General features: G+C 37.4%; 1 protein-coding gene across 6 annotated transcripts in view; it reads right to left on the reverse strand.

Annotated features, from left to right (window-relative positions):
- The window catches only part of LOC129740179 (cAMP-specific 3',5'-cyclic phosphodiesterase), a 204,729-nt gene that overhangs the window by 62,902 nt on the left and 120,678 nt on the right, over nucleotides 1-21,149 (reverse strand). For 3 of the 6 annotated variants that reach the window (XM_055731796.1, XM_055731795.1, XM_055731794.1), the window contains exon 1: nucleotides 4,160-5,226. The exons of 2 other annotated variants lie outside the window; for them this stretch is intronic. In XM_055731796.1, the coding sequence (XP_055587771.1) occupies nucleotides 4,160-4,674 (515 nt within the window). In that variant the 5' untranslated portion in view covers nucleotides 4,675-5,226. Of the gene's footprint in view, nucleotides 1-4,159; nucleotides 5,227-15,342; nucleotides 16,310-19,337; nucleotides 19,507-21,149 lie in introns of those variants that run through there. One more of the 6 variants, XM_055731792.1, reaches the window with a different exon arrangement.

Consider the following 21,149-nt stretch of genomic DNA (forward strand, 5'->3'; position numbering starts at 1 on the left):
AGAAAGAGATTTTTTGCTCATTTTGCGATTTTTTGGAAGCTGAATTAAGAGGCCGCTGGAAGCTGAATAGAAGATCATTAAGACTTGTTTTGGAACTTGAAAGTATCAATAAGAACTTTAATTTTGAGCTGCATAGACATACTTCATATCAATGATGGGGCTGAGTAAGCATTTTTGTACCTGTTTTATGGGACTTTTGGTTGTTTGGGACTTTTCAAAAATAGTCGAGTTAAACGGACACTGCGTAGAAAAGGTACTTTAGCCGAAAAAATTGCTGTAAAAGTAAATATCCTTGTGAGCTCAGTTTTGAGAACGTTTTTAAACCGAAATGAAGCCAACTGGTCCAAATCCACTAGAGAAATAAGGTGGTTTTTGGAATTCCGAAATCATGGCCGTAGGAACGGGGGGGGGGGGGGGGGGGGTTTGGGGGTTAAACCCCCCCCATAAAGGTCCAAAAATGCCAAGTGAAATTTTTTCGCTAGACATAAAATTTGAAATTTTCAATAAAACTTTAATGAAAAACTGAAATGACTCATGACAATAGTGCAATAATCTCGACTCCAAAACCTCGAAATCTCATTCCAGGACAACAATTTCAAAAAAATCGCACTTGTTGATAGTGATTGAGTCCAAAAAAGTTAGACTAAGCTTACCAGATTTTCTCATTATATTTATCAAATCAAACGGGAATTTCAATTGAGTCATAAGAATTATGTATCTCACTTCCAAACAGTTTATTTTAAACAAATTTCGTCAAAATAAACATAAAAGATTTTTTGGAAACTTTAAACATGATTCTGAATCGGCTGATGTGTTTCGATTGAATAAAAGCAGTTTCCATGTGTTTTTTTTTTCATTTTATTGGAATAATTCCGAAATTTGCTGAAATTTTGTAACAATATGCCCTTATTTCGCAAGATTCTAGAATAAAATTGCCTGGATTTGCCCAGCCTGGATATTTGCAGAAAAATATCTAGTAAGTATCCAGTTTATTGTTCTTGATTTTTAGGTAGGATCATCAGAAAGTTCAGAATAAAAAAATGCAAAACAATTTCATCCTTCACTATTTTATTCAAATTTACAAGTTCAATTAGGACTAAATAATTGAAACAAAATTCATATTGATAACCATAAATTCAGAATCAAATAAAAGATTTCTGGTTACGGGTTTTGATACAAATTTCGTTTTTGGGTTTCAAATTCGTAGGATTTCCTATCTGGTATTTGGATTAAGGTTTTGATTTTGGGTTCAAAATGCAGAATTCAGACTTGGAACTAAAATCCAAAGTTTGTATTCAGATTTAGTTCAAATTTAAGTTTTATAATAAATATTAAAATATCAATGTTAAATTTCATTAAGGATTCAAATTGAAGGAGATCACAGTTTCATAACTTTGATTCTTGAATGATAATCAAATATTTAAATTCAATCAAAGTCAGTTTAGAAAAACAAACCTGGTGAAAATCACATAAAAAAAATAAAATCTGGATTTATTTCAAAGAATTTGTTTTTTGACAAATCTAGATTTAAATTTTGAAAACCTTAGTCACAGGAATAAAATTATGAATAATAAAATAATAAATTATAATTTTTGAACTTGTTTTTTATCCTCCTGGAAATTTTATTTCAAAGGTTCTAACTAAAATCATTAATTTGAATCGAGTTGACAAGAGTTGAAAATAAACCTTATTTGAACAGTGAACCTAATTTTTTACTTTTATTGCTGAATATTTGATACATTTTCACCCATTCTTAAAATGGTTTTGCTTGTGGTTCAAAAGAATTAGCATGCTAATGTAAGTTAACAAAAAAGTTTTTTTTCTAAATGAAACGTTCAACATCCTTTTTTTTTTGTTCCGATTAGGATAGTTGTTTCTACATCATTATGTCACTCCCAATTTTTCTCAACGATGCATTTGGCTCGCCAGTCATTGAAAAATTTATGCTCGATGTTTACTCTTGAGCTCAACTGAGCTTATCAACTGAGCTACAGTAGCGTTAAAAAAAAGAATGAAATCGCGTGGAGCTACGCACTCTCTTCCTACTTTGACATGGTGCCATTTCTCTCTCGGTTGATATTTTTTCATGAAATTTTTACACAATCTTGTTCAACTATCCAACTAACGCTATACAAAATTTGAAGTGTTTACAATGGCTGAAAAAAAATACAGCTTTTCATTCTTTTTTGGACTGATATTTGTATGGAAAACATATCAACCGATGGAGAAATGGCAGCTTGTCAAAGTTGGAAAAGAGAGCGCAGTTTCACGCGGTTTCAATCTTTTTTTAACGCAACTAAAATAAATAACTTTTAATGCAAAATAACTTTTACTTGAATAAAATGAACTAACATATACATAAATTTTTCATTTGTGTATGCATTGTTCAAGCAAAAATGTTATAGGAAAAATATTGTCATCAAACCCCCCCCCCCCCCCCATGAGTCGGTTCTTCCTACGGCCCTGTTCCGAATTATATAAGTGCTTTTTTAACCGGGGATCAACTCTAAACAGTTTTTAGGGCCTGAAGATATATAAAGGCTAAAACCAATGAAAAAATTGGAATACCTGGAGAAACTTATGTGTTCGTTGAACGGTTGAAATTTCTGAAAATGTTGCGAGTTATGGGTTATTTTCTGAGTAGCAAAAATTACATCAAATGGTGCATCCTTAAAGTTTTTGTTTGTTTTGTTTACTATTCGGAAGCCTTGCTTGCTGTTAATCAACGAAGGATCTCGAAAGTTCCGATACACTTAGGCAAACTTATTCCCACCATTAGATTTGTGCCAAACATTGTAATTTTCGAAATATTTGAGAGAAGGGAATCCCATGTGTACCTTTGTACTTAATAGTGTTGAGCTTACCGCTGAAGTCCAAATAAACGCCCCTTAATCCAGCTTTGACTGTTAATGTCTTGACTTTTGTGCTGGAAGGGGCAGATTTACATATGAGTTTGCAGCATTCCTCATTATAAATATCTGTAAAACACTTTTCAAATACGAATTCTGTTCATTTTCGCCCAATTTTTCATGAACATTAAGAATTTCCATGATTTTAACAATTCACGTACTAAACCAGAAGTCAGAAATTGTCGGGAAGAAATGTTAATGGAAGTCTGGAAGGTTGACATCACTGGTGGTGATAGAGGAATAACAGGAACAGAGATATCAACAGTGGGCAAAGAACACATGCTCGATGGTGCTCGACATGTACGCATGCTGGAGCCTATTTCGTCACGTTCATCGTGGTGTAATTGGCTAACGCGCCGTTGTACTGAAGCGGAAATTGCGGGTTGAAGTCCAGTCGGTGACCGATGTATCTTTTTCGAAATATCTACGATATTTACAGCTTACATTTTTTCTTTGATATTTCACGTTTTTCGAATACTTTCCAGTACCTTTGAAAATGTGTCCATCTAAAGTTAATATGGTTATTAGAAGATTCATTGTTTTTAAAGGAGAGATTGTTAAAAAAAGGTAGGCTTAATAGTGGCACGTTATCCAAATCAGAAGCACATATTTTTTTTAAAATTGAAGATGCACTCGAAATGATAATTTTGATAATATTCAACCAAAATTTTGAACAGAATACATTTACAAATCATCACTTCCAAAGATTAAAAAATTTCCCCTTTTCCAAGTACTTAAAAAGTGTACCACCTACGTTAGCAATTTTCAGCAACTATCCACTTTTCCGCTCGTAAAGTTATCACCATTACCGTTATCCTCGTCACACCCCATCGTTAGAACTTCTACCGCAAAGTAGTCATTCACGTCGTCATACAAAAGCAAGCAAGCAAAGGAGAAACGGGAAAAAATCACGGAAGCAAAAATATTAACATGCATAAATAATGAATCCTTGCACGTTTCTTCCGTAAACACACACTCAGCAGCCTGACGACGACTCTCAAAGCCTCATCTGTCAACCGCAATAACTAGCGGAGAGGAAAGGTAGGTGCTGTGGAGGTATGCACACCACATTTGTATACAACTCAGCTTATCCGTTCTATTTGCTCAACTGTATCCCTTTTGTCTTCCGCTGCCACTGTCTGACCTGTTTCAGCTATGCGTCAAAGTTTTTGAAGACCCCCGCCCCCTTCCCCCGGACTTTGAACCCCATATGTGCAGCCGTACGCATATGAATGATAACAAAAGAATACCTTCCGGTTGTGCGTCTCCTTCTGGTCATGCTTGTTCGGGACAAGCTTCGCCGGATGCGAGTCAGACTTTTGCGGGTGCTGCTGTTGCCGTAACGGGTTGGCAGCTCCTCGGCCAGCGACGAGCGAGCCCCAGTGCCGGGAACGCTGCCACCGATTCCACCGCCCTCGTCCGTGTTGAAGATATCCGAGCATATCGAAGACGAATCCTGGCGACGTTTGTCGTAGATCCTGCTGGTGGCAGACGAATAAAGCGTATCACTCTGCAGTGACACGCACAGGTCCTCGAGCGAGGAGTTCAGATTGGCCTCCACCAGCGTTGAATCGCTTCGAATCTTCTGGTGAAGCAGATGATAGGATTGCCGGTGATGCTGCTGCTGCTGCTGTGAACCACTTTCTTCTGTCGTTGTGCCGGTCGTCGACGAAGACGACAGACTACTAGTGTGGATGACAGATTTTCGCCGCTTTTGTATAAGCCCGCGGAATAGGGAGAATAGAACGAATATAGCAACAATCATATCATTGTTTGTTTCACTTCCCACGATTTCAGAAACACTTTGTTGAAACCATTTAGAACACCAAACACCACAGCCAGCACCGAGACGGTGTAGGAAGGAAAAGTTGCTACTTTTAGCGACGACAAATTTCACCTACGATGACGCCAAGTTGTCTATTCACACAAAGCAGCAGGCTATGCCATCAGGTGAAAGATGCACCACGAGCAGCAGCAATAGCAGTGCCCTAATTTCCGGATCGAAATAGCACTCTGCCTGTACTGACGGTGTGATAAGAGAGAGCATTATGCAAGTTCATTTCCCACAGTAGGCCAGGTCGTGAACCGGAACTCGAATCCTGCCTCTTGCCTGCCTTTGATATGGTTTATTCTCAGAATTGTTGGTTAGTCACATTCACACGCCGCACCGAGGAAAGAACACAAAACAGAGTTTCACATTATTCATAGATTTGGAAGAAAGGAAACGGAAACATTCGAAAATAGCACCCAGAATCGGGACGATTAGGAAGAGGAAAAATTTCTCAACTAGCTCAGATGTAAATAATGCTATCTGGCGAATAAGGTCTTTCGCGGTAGCAGCCAGCCAGCACTTGCCGAACTTCCATGCCGGACAAGTACGCTTGCCCAGACTCTAGAATCAATCACATGCTTGCTGGTGTAGGTTGGTGTGTTGATTGTTGTTTGGCGCAGACGCTCGCAGTATCGTTTTGGGGCTGCTGTTCGGGCGGGCAGGCGATACCGTAAAATGCTAGAGCCAGCCAGCCAGCCAGAGACACTTCACACATACGCAGCACCCAACCACCCACACAACGAAATGTGCAACAAATCGTGGGGAGCAAAATCACCGCACCGTAACAGCAAGGCAGGCTTTTCCAGGCTGGAAAAGTATGCCATGAATTGCTGTGGGCCCAGTGCGGAAGATTGGATGGTTAAATGGCATCGATATTTCAGTAGGACTGAGGATGTGTTTGCGAAACTACTAGATTAAGGGCTAAATATGAAACAACATGTACTTGAAACACACATAGAGGCGCTCTGAATGGAATATTACTTATAAGAAGTTAAAAATTAAAGAATAAAGTTTTGCTTCATTTAGAACAGGAACAAACTTTTGCTCATATTGTGGCGCTCCTGGTGTAGGGATTTGGAAGTTCTTGGCACCCACGTGTTAAAAAATTTTTCAGCTTCATGTATGTATTTTGACATTCCGCAAATCGACTGTACTTTGTAGAAAATCAACATGGGAGCCAAAAAAAGGGAACAAATTGTGCACAATTGTAGAAATACCGTATAGCGCTTTATCAAACGAAATAAGGAAACTTTGACGACGAGTCGGAAGCCTCAAGCCAATCGTTGGAGTAGAACTGTCGACCGGAAACTGCGTGGTAAGATTTTGAAGACTATTAAGAGGAACTCCAATCTGTCGGATCGTGATTTGGCCCAGAAAATTAGGTGCTGCTTATAGTACCGTGAGGAGAATTTGACTCCGGGAAGGAATCAAGTCGTATCGAGCTAGCAAACAGTCAAACAGGACCATAAAACAGAATAGTCTTGCCAAAATCCGTGCTCGGAAGGTGCTAACCATGTCACCTGCTGGACGATGAAACCTATGTCAAGGCTGACCTCGGGCAAATTCCAAGTCAACGGCTCGGGGGAATGTTCCAGCCATATTTAAATATGTTTTTACGACAAATTGCGACAAAAATTTACAAATTAAACAACGTCGTCGAGACTAAATCAAAAAGAGTTTCTCCAAAAAAGAATTTGGCCGTTCATTCGATCCGACGACTAATCCATAATGTTTTGGGTTGATTTGACAAGCCGCCATTACAACAAAGTCGTTCAAGAATGATATGCAGAGAAAGGGGTATTGTCAAAAACATCAATCAGATGAAGACCTGGTGGGATAAGACAGCAAAAACGACGGACGAAGAAGGTGTACGCCGCCTAATGAGCCGTGTTGCAGGAAAAAATGAAGAATTCTCTCGAAACCGTGACATATAATTGTATCTGATTTTTTTTTTTTCGTAAAGTATGAAGAAAACGTTACATTTAGCTTAGCTAGGCTTATTCGACTACACATCCTCCTCGAATCGTTGGACCCGAAATGCTTGAAAACGGTTCATAATGACGAATTTCAAAATAATGTATTATTATTGATTTTTTATAAATTTTTGATGAAAACAAAAGAAGACATCTCGAACTCCATGATCGTTGGTGTGGTTCAGTAGAACAAGTTCCACGTGACCAATGGTTGCTACTTCGTGATTGACCGAGGTCATCAATTTTGCACAGAGGTAAAAAAAGGTGCTTGGGATTAGCAGTACATTCTCAGTGCACAAAACTGATGCTCTCTTTTTGAACATCAATAACGGCGCCGGCCACGTCCTAGTAGTCAATAGAAAGGTAGTAAGAAGAGAAGGGGATGAAAGAAATTTGTGCTAAACAGCTCAGTTACCGTGATTTAATCTTGCCGAATTATTAAATTTGGCTCGGCTCACTAAACTGAAAAAGCGTAATCAAACAAAGTCCTCCAGCAAGCAAGCGTTTTACCAGGCAGTACTCATTCTGACGGATAATCGATCGAAAGGCACAGTATTTTTTATTACTTGATTTGAAAGAATCATAAATACTATCATATGATATTGACGGAGAACAGCAGAGATATTACGACTTATACAACAAATTGAGGCCTCTATCGATTCAAGACTATTTTTCGGAGTAAATTGCGCTCCGGAGTTGTTCCAGAACCTCATGGAAAGCTTTCATCTACTGTAATGTAGTAAAAACTTGGTCAAGTTTAAAGATGACTTTTCATTTTTTGATGAAACCTGAAAGAGAACTTGATGTAAGGCATCAAGCTGCTAGTCCGAAAGTTTGAAGAGCTGGGGGTCCAATTGAATCACCACAAATGCAAGTACAAACAACAAGAGGTTGTCTTTCTTTGGAAATAAACTTTCGGGAAAAGGTGTACCTCTATCTTCTTATAAACATTATGCAACATTATATCGTCCTATAAACATGATGGAAATTCAAGAAAAAGTGCTAGAATTAGCAGTGAAAGGGCAGTTTTTACGCTTTATTGAAGACGAAGAAATACTAATTGCCGAACAGTCTGGATTCAGGAAGCAACATTCAACGGAATCTGCAGTGAATTTGGTACTTAGAAATTGGAAGATCAACATCGAAAATGATAACCATACAGTTGCTGTGATTCTGGACTTCAAAAAAGCTTTTGAAACAATTGATCGAGAGATTTTGTTTAATGTGTTAATAAGAATTGGCATCAGTGGGACAGTTCTTAACTGGTTCAAGGACTATTTGGGTAACAGAAAGCAAAGAACAAAATTTGGTTCATCTTACTCGCGATACAGAGAAAACAACTTAGGTGTCCCACAAGGAAGTGTGTTGGGTCCTTTGTTATTCATACTTTACATCAATGACATAAAAAAATGTTTACAGCATGGTCGTCTGAAGCTATTTGCGGATGACTCAGTCTCCTATTGGAGTGGCAATGATTTGGAACCAGGCTTCTTCGATTCTCTTGATTTTTGCTCACTTTTTCTCATCTCCTTGTCAAACCCCTGGGAGAAATATGCTTTCTCACACTTAAAACGATCAAGCAGCCCACATTTTGTTGGAGAGCATTTCAATCACGCAGTTACCCAATCTCATTCTCGCAGGGAGAAATGTTCGTTAACTTCTCAGTAACTGGCAGAAAAATCAACGACCGAACAAAGTTGTAAATGCTGAAATGCTGAATATTACGAAAAATCATCGTGTCAATCTTAAATTACCTCTTTGTTTACAAAATCAGATACAAAAGCATGCCAGAATTATTAAACGTCCCCAACAATAAAGCAGGTTGACAAATTCTGATGCCAATATTCCATAATTCCACGTAGAAAGGGGACGGTCAAATCACACATTGAAGCTGTCCCCGTGATTTGGTGAAACGACAGCAAACGATACCAAATTTCATATGCTATTTGAATTTCTTTTTCACAATGAGAATAGCGAAACTATGCTTTTCCGTTCACTGAGCAATTCATTTCACTTATCACATGTAGCACTGATTAAGTGTTTTCAGAGTCACACACCAACAATGATCTGTCAGTAGAAGAGTGATCATTCGTTTGAGAAAAAAAATCTTCCCGCTCTCTCAGCAGCAGAGGATGAAATGTCCGTTAAAAAAAGACTCAGAATCATTCGGAGCAAAAAAGTTCACTGTCTCCTGTTGATCAAGATGAGCAAAATGAAGCCTGTTTGGAACACGTCATATAAGAAGCAAATGCGGATTTAAAAAATATTGCTAATTTTTTAAAACATCGAAAATTGTGTCTGAACCTCAATAAAACTAGCTGGATGATTATTGGAAATCGAAAAATCAGAGTTTGTTCAAACCTATCTATTGATGGTTGTGCAATCGAAAGAGTACGTCAAGTTAAATACCTGGGAGTACAAATCGATGAAAAGCTAAATTTTGTAGCTCACATCGACTATACTATTAAGAAGATTGCTATGAAATACGGAGTACTTTGCCGAATAAGTAGATACATGACATTCTGGTCAAAAATAATCTACGTGAAATCAGTTATAACGCCACACTTTGACTATTGCGCTACAATACTGCTACATGCATCAGATACGCGGACAAAGCGGGTACAAAGAATTCCAAACAAGATAATGAGAGTGATATTACGATGCAACAGATATACTCCTAGTGCTTCTATGCTTGATACTCTGCAATGGTTGTCAGTTAAGGAGAGGATTACATACAACAGTTTAATTTTTAAATTCAAAATGAAGAAAGGAATGTTACCAACTTATCTATTGGATGGCTTGCAGTGAGGATTCGATATCCACAGGTACAGTACAAGGAGAGCTCAAGATTTTAGATTGCCAAACACGAGAAAAGAGATGAGCAAACGCTCTATTTTCTACAACGGATTGAAGATGTATAATGATCTACCGATGAACATCAAAGACAGTCCAAACTTGAATGTTTTTAAGAAACTGACAATACAATATTTCAAACAGGCAATTTGATACAAATACTAATCCTAGAAAGGATCATGTCAATGTGATGAAATTCTGGCGAAGCATCAGATAGAAAATTGTACGGTGATGGACATACGCGGGAGTAAGACGAACAAGTCGTACAGAAATTGAACCATTAATGTTTACATAATTATCCAGAGGATAAAACAGTCCCTCCCACTCCTAAAGAAGCGTATGGGGTGGAGGCTGGACCCAAATAGACCAATTGGACCAGCACAAAAAAAAAAGTTGAATCCATTTTAAAATGTCGAACGTCAAAAACAAAGGAAGAACTTCAAAGTTTCTTAGGACTGGTAGTTTTTGTTTCCTGGTTCATATCAAACCTTGCAACAGTGAACTATCCACTGAGACAGCTTATTATAAACACCATCAACTTCGATTGTAAAAGCGAACACCAACAGTCGACTACCCCAAATTTGTATGGGAAATTCAAAACCTGTGAAATGTTATGCGCTGCAGGCTGAAATTGATCCTAGTCCTAGTACAAGATCTCATGCCAAATTTGGGCCAGATCGGATCACGGGAAGGGATTGCTCAACGAGCCTGAAGTTTGTATGGGATTTCGGGACATTTTGTTCGGGAGAAACATGAAAAACCAGTTTTTCATCAATAATTTTGGTTCCCGTCGGCCGATTTCTTTCAAAAACGGGTTTTCTTTAAGCCTAAATTATGAAAAATATTTTGTCACAACACAAACATCAAAAACACAAAAAGCAAACATGCAAGCGGTTGTACTTTGAAAATCTTCTAAATAATACTCCCTATACCAAACTCTAGAAAAACATTAATCAACACTTAGGAAAATCAAAAAAATCGTCGCAAATTCAGCTTACAGACAATGGTGAACTTATAACCGACAAAAAAACATGTTTCTGACAAATTTAACAGTTATTTTTCTTCAATTGGATCAAATCTTGCAAAGGAAATTCCCACTGAATTGGAATTTGATGTTTTATCTAATATAAATGAAGTGCGAAACTCTTTGTTCCTACAACCAACCGATGAAAATGAAGTTAATCTTATCATACTGTCTCTAAAAAACAAAAAAAAGTTGCGGACCAGATTGTTTTCCTGCAAGCGTGTTAAAAAATAATAACGTTCCATTTCCTTATATTTTAACGAAATTTTTCAACTTAATCATTGAATCAGGTAGCTTTCCAGAGTGCCTTAAAATTTTCAGTAAGGTGTTTGAGAAATTAATGGTAAAAAGAATTATAAATTTTCTTGATCAAAATAATACTCTTTATAAACTACAATACGGTTTTGACCTGGATCTGGCACACTCGTTCCAATCTCTGAGTTAGTTGACTCTATAATCAAGGAAATCGATTCGAAAAATATAGTTGGTGCATTATTTCTCGATTTAAAGAAAGCATTCGATACGCTAAATCACGAAAATTTGTTGGCTAAAATGTACAAATATGGAATAAGGAGATTAGCTAATGATTTAATTCGTAGCTATCTTGATAACCGAAAACAATTAGTCGTTATCGAAGGAACAGAAAGTGAATCTAAAAACATCTGCGTTGGTGTAGGGACAGCAAGGTTATTCGCTGATGAAACAGCTCTTTTCTATACAGTAATCTCCTTCCATTAAACTACAAAAAAACGAAGTACATGTTATTTCATTCTATTAGAAAACTTTTACCTCCCCACCGGGACCCACATCTAAACGAGTTTGTGATACTCAAGGTAAAGAACTTTAAATATCTCGGGTTACATTTAGATGAAACTCTTTCTTTGAATTGCCACATACAAAATTTAGAGAAAAAAAATTTCCCCCCTCTGTGGTGTACTTTGGAGATTAAGAAACTTCATACCTCAACATGTTCGGCTGAAATTTTACTATGCACACATTCACTCTTTGCTAAATTATCTTATACTAGTTTGGGGACGCGCATCAGAATCAAATCTCCAAAAACTTCAAACCTTACAAAATCGGTGTTTAAAATATCTACAAGCTTCCTTTGCTTTATCCAACTAGACTCATTTACTCAACCACATCCCATAATATTTTACCTCTAGTAGACATTTGTGACTTTCAAACTATAATATACGTCTTTGATAGTTTACACTCAACAACGATCATCCGAAATATTCATTCCTCGACTGCAATAAGAACACATAATACTCGTCATTTAAATCAATTACAACGATGTCGATCAACAACTAGTTTAGGTCAGAAAGAATTTCTTTTATTGGCCCTACAAAGTATAACTTCTTACCTAACGAATTAAAAGAAACCAATTCTCGTTCCATGTTCAAAAACAAGTTACTCCAAATATTCAAAACTAAATTCAGTCGTTAAAAAAGTCGAACAAAGTTAGTCTTGAGTACCTATTTTTTAAATTTTTGTAGCAATAATTTATGTATAATCTTAGTAAAACATTTGAAATCTTATTAATTATTTTTTTGTAAATTTGTTTTGTGGTTGTAAAGAAAAGTAAAATGTAATTTTAACATGGATCTCTTAAAAGGAAATCTCTTTACATTGAGATTCATGGTGTAATTAGTATCGTCACATTTCCCCGCATTCAATAATCTATTATTGCGTTCTCAGCATGAGTTAAATTTTGCTCGCGTATAGCTTTTCAATGCCTTTTGCTGACAGACATGCTGAGAACAGTAGCGTCCATTACTAGGAGGCTCAATTGAGCCTATTGGTGTGAGGGAGTGTGGTGGGCCGCTACAAAAAAAAACAAAAAAAAAACCACGAAAGTTCTATCAGAAGCTCAACGCATCCCACAAAGGATTTGTTCCGGAAACCGAAATTTGCCGGGATAAGGAACGAGGCATCCTGACGATAAATCGTAAGGTGATCGAACGATGGAAGCAGCACTTCGAATAACACCTGAGCGACGCACATGAAGGAGACCAATACGGTGTGGGAAGGTACATCCCCGGCGTTGCCAAAGACGAGGTGGAGCCATTCCCAACGATAAATGAAGTTAAGGAAGCCATTCGCCAGCCCAGCTGAATAGAAACAAGTCGGCTGGGAAGATGGCATCGCAGCTGAACTCATCAAAATAGGTCCGAAAACACCCATCTACAAGAATGGCGACAAATTGGACTACGAGACCGAGCGATCACAGTCCTCAATGACGCCTACAAACTGTTGTCCTGAATCCTACTCCGCCGCCTAACGTTACAAGCAAACAGATTCGTGGGAAGTCATCAGGCCGGCTTCATGAAGAGATCTTCACATTACGGCAAATCCTCCGAAAATGCCGTGAATACCAAGTCCCTACGCATTCATCGACTTAGAAGTCTAGAAGCCGCATACGACACGATCGACCGTGACGAGCTTTAGAAAATCGACCAGACTGATTAAGGCAGGAAACGCTGGATGAAACGCAGTGCTGTGTGCGGAATCGCGCAAGAGGCTTCGACAAGGCGATGGTCTATACTGCATGATGTTTAACGTGACGTTAAAAGGTATTATTTTTAATTTTCGCCAATATGAGTGTTTTTTCTCTTTTTCCCCATTTTCCACAGCTCCGGGACTTTTCATGAAATGTGGTCTGTATACTGTTAAAAACATTATTTTACTAAAACACCGCATCGCTAGATAAGATTTATTAAAATACTCCTAAAAGCATTAGTTTTTCCACAAAAACTAACACAATTCTGTGGAATCATTACACACAAATCTAAAATTATTTACGAGTGGGTGTACTTCTAAGAAAAATTATTGTTGATCTGTAAAGAGGAGTTATCACTGAAAATTAAGATAATATGGTACCAATTTTGCTAAAGAAGTTGTACCTTTTTTATTGTTTTCATGTTAAAGATAGTGCTCTAGAGACAATTTTTTTTTATTGACTGTACATCAGACTGAGTCGATTTGGGGTCATTTTTGAATCTCTCAAACCATGGGGTCTTAAATGTTCGTCTTGGTCCAAAACTCATCCATGATTTTTTGCAGAATTTTTAAGTAACGTTTATTTATTTTTCGACCGGGAATAATTTATAGGTTATGTTCGGCTTTCGTTCTTTCGGTCAAGATTTACAACACTGTAACGTTTACATGAGTAAATTTGAACTTTTAGGTTTGTATGGGAAAATTGAATATTTTGTACTGTAAAATCAACATCATTTTTGTTTCTTCTGTGGAACCGAGCCTGCTAATGGTTTTTGTGCCAATTTATGAATTTCTTACAGGAAATTTTCCGCTGAACAACTTTGTTGAATATCATAACTTCGTATCTTTTTAAACAAAAAAGTTATTTGCTGTTTAACAGGTGTATGTCTTTTTGGATTGATAAACCGTGAATTCAATTGACACCACTGCTTGTGTCCTGGTCTTGCAATACTTCGCTAGGCCCCCAGCACTGGTGTCAATTGAATTTCTTGTTGATCAATGCTAAAAGACATACACCTGTTAAAGAGTTAATAACTTTTTTATCTAAAAAGATACGAAGTTATGATATTCGACAAAGTTGTTCAACGGAAAATTTCCTGTAAGAAATTTATAAATTGGCACAAAAACCATTAGCAGGCTCGGTTTCACAGAAGAACTAAAAATGATGTTGATTTTACAGTACAAAATATTCAATTTTCCCATACAAACCTAAAAGTTCAAATTTACACATGTAAACGTTACTTAAAAATTCTGCAAAAAATCATGGATGAGTTTTGAACCAAGACGAAGCTTTTAAGACCCCAGGGTTTGAGAAATTCAAAAATTACCCCAAATCGACTCAGTCTACTGTACATACATATAAAATGATTCACATGCAACTTCGATTTACAGTGTGCTAAGAAAAAATTAAATTCATGAAGATTTTTTCTGTATCTACATGTCGTATAATAACGTCCGGAGCTAAAAAATTGAGTTTTGCAAAAAATACAATTTTGCAAAACTTCTCGGAAATCCATTCACTGCAAAATACAAGAAGACTATCCTTACAAATGGCTGCATAATAACAACCCTACCAGCCCACTGCGTACCATGTTCGCAATAAAACGCCAAACTTCGCTCGTCAGTCACAAAGAAGCGAAATATGTAGCATCTCAGAGCATGGCATGAACTTTTTACCCTAAAACAACTCACAAAACAGCTACACTAGCTGGAAGGTAGGTAGGAAGATATATTGGCTAGCACTAGTGCTCCATAAAGTAGCACCACGATGATTTCCAGGTGCACTCGGTGCAAGCCTTTGTCGGTCGCATTAAGAATTCATGGAAAAGCAACATGCTAGTACCCTCGATGAGCATTTTCCTCCTCCATGCCTCTTTGTTATGATTTTTTTTGTGGCTTCTGTTCTGTTTTTTCGATCCTTTCTTTGCCACTGGAAAATTGCAAACTAACCGGAATCGGGCTGGGGTACTTAATAGAAATGATGTGTACTAGCTATTGCATGTACCATTTTATCAGCAATGTTTTGGCGTGTGTATACTTTGCGGGAGTGAAGTATGGAATACATTCTGGAGATCGCAGCACACTGATAAACTAACGATAGTCGGATACCAGTGAGCTATGCATCAGAAGCAGGACTAAGTAGGCTCTATGTTAGACTTGAAACGTGAACTACATGCTTGCTATGATGTAAGAGCAGAGATATAGAAGGAAAAAAAACAGCCGCCTACTTTGTTACGGCTTTTTACTTACAGCAACGATTCAGCGTTTATGTAACAAGATGTTCGTTCTTCTCGGGTCGTTTGCTCACTTCGAATGCTCAGATGCGAAGGGCTGAGAATCGAAATTTTTCGATTCAATTGCATATTTTTTCTGAATTTTTGTTCGGCAGATTCTACTTCACTTAACATACTATCGAAGCAAGGTTTGATTACTATCTGCGGTACGGCAGGAGACGAAGCCCTCAAAAACTCGGTCGCGTTCGCTGCTTCGAGGGTCGATGTTGAGGATTCCGAGGACACAGAAGCAGAGGACGAACTTGCAGCAAGGGTTTGCTGCTGGCTAGCACAACAGCTTAACGATCCAAGGGAGCTGTCTGAACTGGAGGAGAAACTACTGCTAGACGTCGTTGTCGAACTGCGCTGCAGAAAACTAGAGAACTTGCTTTTCTTGGTCGAAACCAAGGACACGGCTGCTGTTTCTGCTGCTGCTGCTGCTGATGCCGTCGATGACGAAGTTTGGGCAGATTGAATCGATTGTACGCTTGCGTTCGTATTCACACTTGTTGCTGAAAAATTTCCATGAAATCGAACGTTTTCCAGCATTCGGGTGCCGCTGGATTTCATGAATTCTCCAAACGTTTCGGCTCCCGGGGTACAATCCGTCAGTGTATCGGCCTCCGAGTCCGGCCCCTGAACCAGTGCCATTTGTTGCTGCTTGGTTTGCTCTAGCAGAGATCTCATATACTGTTGCTTTTGCTGAATGAAACCCCCCAGGGGACACACTTTATCATCCTCTTCCTCCATGTTCGAACCAGCGAGTACACGGGGCTGTAAATGTCTCGTCAATTGTAACGTTCAAAGAAAAACTTTTCCGTTTCCAGTTTTTTTTTGTAACTAGGTTTTTTGATTCTTTTTCCTTCACTTTCTCTCGCACAGACTATGTGATTCGTTTCTGATAACCTGGCGGCACACCGCACAGCCTACTTTCTGCGGTTAACCTTCAATGAGAAACAGGCGAGGTCAAAGTGAACCATGCTTTTTCCATTAACATGCTTTCCTAGGTTGGTACCTTTAGCTAGAACAGTCGTCTATCGCTACGATTCGGTTTGTTTACCTCTGCTTGTCTCGAATAAAATTAGATTTTATGGCCTACTAATTGTGTGTTTCCATCACGGTTGACTACAGAAATTCAATAACATTTCATGCTGTTTAGTCGGTGCGTAAACAGTGGGAATATATCCAGTTGATTAAATAATACACTTTTGATGGGACTTATTCAATAAAAAAAATTCTTTTTTTCTGAATAAAAATATTGCATGAACCAAAAATAAATTAGTCCAAAATTTCAGAAATCATAAATCAGATATCAGAAATCAGAAATAAGAAATCAGAAAATAGAAATAAGAATTTGTTATGACTGTTTTGGTTGATTTTTTAAGGATTTTTTAACCGCTATCAGTCTCGGATTTTTAAATAAAAACGACTGTTTTTTAATCCAACGTTTCGATCCTCTTTGGATCTTCATCAGGGGTGATAAAGTGTCGTTTTCTTGCAAAGTTTGATTCGGCTTATCTTGAACTGCTGTCATTGGGTTTTGTTGACGAATTTTCGTAGAATATTCGTTTTTCGGTTGAATGCTGGGTGTTTTACAATTTTTATGTGTTATACAATTATGTGTTTTACAATTTAAAAACAACTCGAAAACCAAAACAGTTCACAGTGCAAAGTACCGATGCAGAAAATTGTAAAACACCCACTATTCAACAGACAATCGAATATTCTACGAAAATTCGTCAACAAAACCCAATGACAGCAGTTCAAGATAAACCGAATTAAACTTAACAAGAAAACTTCTTTTTATCGCCCCTGATGAAGATCCAATAAGGATCGAAACGTTGGAATGAAACATAGTCGTTTTTAACTAAAAATCCGAGACTGTAGCCGTTAAAAAATCCTTAAAAAAAGAAATCAGATATCGGAAATCAGAAATCAGAAATCAAAAATCAGAAATCAGAAATCAGAAATCAGAAATCAGAAATCAGAAATCAGAAATCAGAAATCAGAAATCAGAAATCAGAAATCAGAAATCAGAAATCAGAAATCAGAAATCAGAAATCAGAAATCAGAAATCAGAAATCAGAAATCAGAAATCAGAAATCAGAAATCAGAAATCAGAAATCAGAAATCAGAAATCAGAAATCAGAAATCAGAAATCAGAAATCAGAAATCAGAAATCAGAAATCAGAAATCAGAAATCAGAAATCAGAAATCAGAAATCAGAAATCAGAAATCAGAAATCAGAAATCAGAAATCAGAAATCAGAAATCAGAAATCAGAAATCAGAAATCAGAAATCAGAAATCAGAAATCAGAAATCAGAAATCAGAAATCAGAAATCAGAAATCAGAAATCAGAAATCAGAAATCAGAAATCAGAAATCAGAAATCAGAAATCAGAAATCAGAAATCAGAAATCAGAAATCAGAAATCAGAAATCAGAAATCAGAAATCAGAAATCAGAAATCAGAAATCAGAAATCAGAAATCAGAAATCAGAAATCAGAAATCAGAAATCAGAAATCAGAAATCAGAAATCAGAAATCAGAAATCAGAAATCAGAAATCAGAAATCAGAAATCAGAAATCAGAAATCAGAAATCAGAAATCAGAAATCAGAAATCAGAAATCAGAAATCAGAAATCAGAAATCAGAAATCAGAAATCAGAAATCAGAAATCAGAAATCAGAAATCAGAAATCAGAAATCAGAAATCAGAAATCAGAAATCAGAAATCAGAAATCAGAAATCAGAAATCAGAAATCAGAAATCAGAAATCAGAAATCAGAAAACAGAAATCAGAAATCTGAAATCAGAAATCAGAAATCAGAAAGCAGAAATCGGATATCAAAAAACAGAAATCGGAGGTCGGAATCGGAAGTCGGAAACCGGAAATCAGAAATAAAAAATCAGAAATCAGAAAACAAAACTAAGATTTGAATTATGGCTTAGATTCGAATTCACATTTAAAATTTCAGGTTCAGATTTCAGATTCGTACTCCAGATTCGGATTTCAGATTCAGATTTCAGTTTGAAATAACTTATTTGAGATTGATACTTTGGAATCGAAATATCATTTTTTAAAATTTAACACAATCAATTTAGAAACATTTGTTTCATGAGTAAATATATTTCCGAAGAAAAACACAATCGTAGCCAAATGGGATTGAATCACACTGAATGAACATAGAAAAATCTTCACCGAAATCTTCAAGGACCACCGCATTTTCTGTGTCACTCTTAATTACTGGGATGGCTTTTCCGCAGAATTTCGGCTTTACTGACTTATGGGTTGGTTTTTGCCCTGCAGAGTCACTTGTGTTTCGCACTTGGCAGCTTTTCGAGCCAGCCACTCACTAGGGCTGGCAAGAAGCAGTGAGTGGTTACTTTTTTTCCTGCCAGCCGTCGTCTTCGCCTTTTATTGTTTTATTTCATAAACACACCATTAATATTTTTTACCCACGATTAATTTTCGCCCCCAGCATGTTGGGGACATACACTTATATTTCTTCTGGTATTTTTTTTCTCAATTTGACGAAGTGTGTTCCTTCATGGCAAAAATTTTTCAATAAAACAGAACTCACACTGACTGCTTATGATTTATAGCCAAGCGAGGCTATGGTGGAAACAGGGAAGAAAAAAAAGTAACCGGAAAGGGAAACGCTATTTCATATTAAATTCTCGCAAGGTGATTATGAAAAAAGAAACGGGGAGAGACGGCAAAATTCAGGTATTCCATTGATCACTTTTATACGCGAAGCTGATGGGTGTGCAGCGTTGAGAAGGATAAAATTGCTCCCGTGTTCCATCCATTGCCAATGGCAGGCAGCAGACTCGTCACACAACGTAACAGGAAACGGCGACACAGCGACAAGAACCGGTCGGCGACGGGATGTGGCACACCGGAAATTCTTTAAACACTGCCTGTGAATTCCCTGAAGGTGTGACGAGGGTATCCAGAAATTTATTATTACTTGCACAGGTTGGTTGGTGGATTTTCGCTTGAAATTTTCCAACTCAAGAGAGTTATTGGGTTTTCTCACGCGCGCACTTCCCGCTTTTTTGCTTTTCTACGTACTACTATCGCTGCGAACAAGCGAGCCGGGACAAATCGGAGTCGAGTCTCAGGCCGCACGAACCGAGCGAACGAACTAGCTAACGACTGCCAGGAATGACAAATTTTTAATTTGGATTTTTTCGAAAAGCAAATACCAAACAGAGTTTTCTCACACACGAACGATACTCGTACGTTAAACCGCGCGGGATCTGTCCGTCTTTCCCTTCACGTTTTGGCTCACACGCTCCTGCCTGGCCATGGATGGCTGTGTCAGTTGGTACAAGAGCTGTTTGCTGATCCCGGTGATCAACATCAGGCCGGGGAACGATTCGAACAGCGTACAACAATCGGGGTAGTTCTTCTGGCCGCTAAAGTGAACCGTTATCCGATCAGCAGACGATAGGGGTGATCAAAAAGTAAGGAGACATCTACTTAGTGAAACAGGAGATTTTCGATCGAACATTAAACTCAAAATGAAAACTTTAGCTGAAAGGATTCACGGCACTGATGGTAATTTACGAGAGATATTGTGATTTTCTTGAACAACTAGATTCGCATGCAAATTATTTCAGCTGTCAATAATTTACATAAATCTTTTTCTCACCTTGTTTTGTAAGTTCTTGAATTATTTGTTTACACATAAATATCAACCGAATACTTTGTAATCTGACTATGTATGTATTACGAAATTTCATTCGCGAGTTTAAGCTGCGTCCACACATATACGGCAAGATAAACGATTTTGATTTTTTAATCAACTCAGGTCACTCATAATGATCATGAGATTTGATAGAACAGATGAATTGATAGGAAAATGTAGAATGACTAGAATTACCAACAGTAAAAGCTTAAATCGAGTACATAAATGACAAAGCCACTTAACAGGTAAACGGAATCATGCCTTTTTCCTGACCAATCTTGTCCCTGTTACAACAGGTATTTAAAAAAAACACATAAGAAGGCATCCATAAATTACGTAACGCTCCTAGGGGGGGGAGGGGGAAAGCTCTAGCGTTACGAATTGTGACATAGGGGAGGGAGGGAGTTATGCTCATCGTTACGTAACGATTTTTTCCTTAAAAATTTCAGTTCAATCGTAGCTATTTTTATGTCATGCATTTTTTGCAGAATCATGCAAACCAAAATCAGCTAAAAATTTGTAAGCTTCAACTTAGTTGAAACTGGTTTGTAACCTTTCCTCTTTAAAGATTACAAAATGAGTATTGAATATACGTGAAATATCCATTGGAAAACCGAATATTAGGTACATTTACCCCCAAGAACTCAATTCAACCTTAAGACGGGAATTTTACTATTTTTCTCAATTGATTTAAAAAAAATGCAATTTTGATTATTCCGACGAATATTACTAAGTGGAGTATATTTGCAGAAAAAGTTATGCTCCTTGAACTAAGTAAATTAAACAAGGTAGATCATCAGTTAACAAACACAGAGCAACTCGCAATAAGACAATCAATTTATTATATCAGAAAGTTATCATCAATGAGTACTAAGAAGCGATTTGGAAAGACATTAATTTCGTTTTGAAGAATATTAAAAAATATTATGTTAAAATATTTTTTTACCTTCGAAAATCAGTATTCAAAAACCTGAAAAGACGATGGGGGGGGGGGGGGGGGTATTATCAGTGTTACTTAATTTTCATAGGGGGGTACGTCGAAGCGTTACGATTTGTGACATACGGGGGGGAGGGGGTCAAAAAAGTGCA

The sequence above is a fragment of the Uranotaenia lowii genome, chromosome 1, assembly GCF_029784155.1.
Source record: "Uranotaenia lowii strain MFRU-FL chromosome 1, ASM2978415v1, whole genome shotgun sequence".
Taxonomy (NCBI): domain Eukaryota; kingdom Metazoa; phylum Arthropoda; class Insecta; order Diptera; family Culicidae; genus Uranotaenia; species Uranotaenia lowii.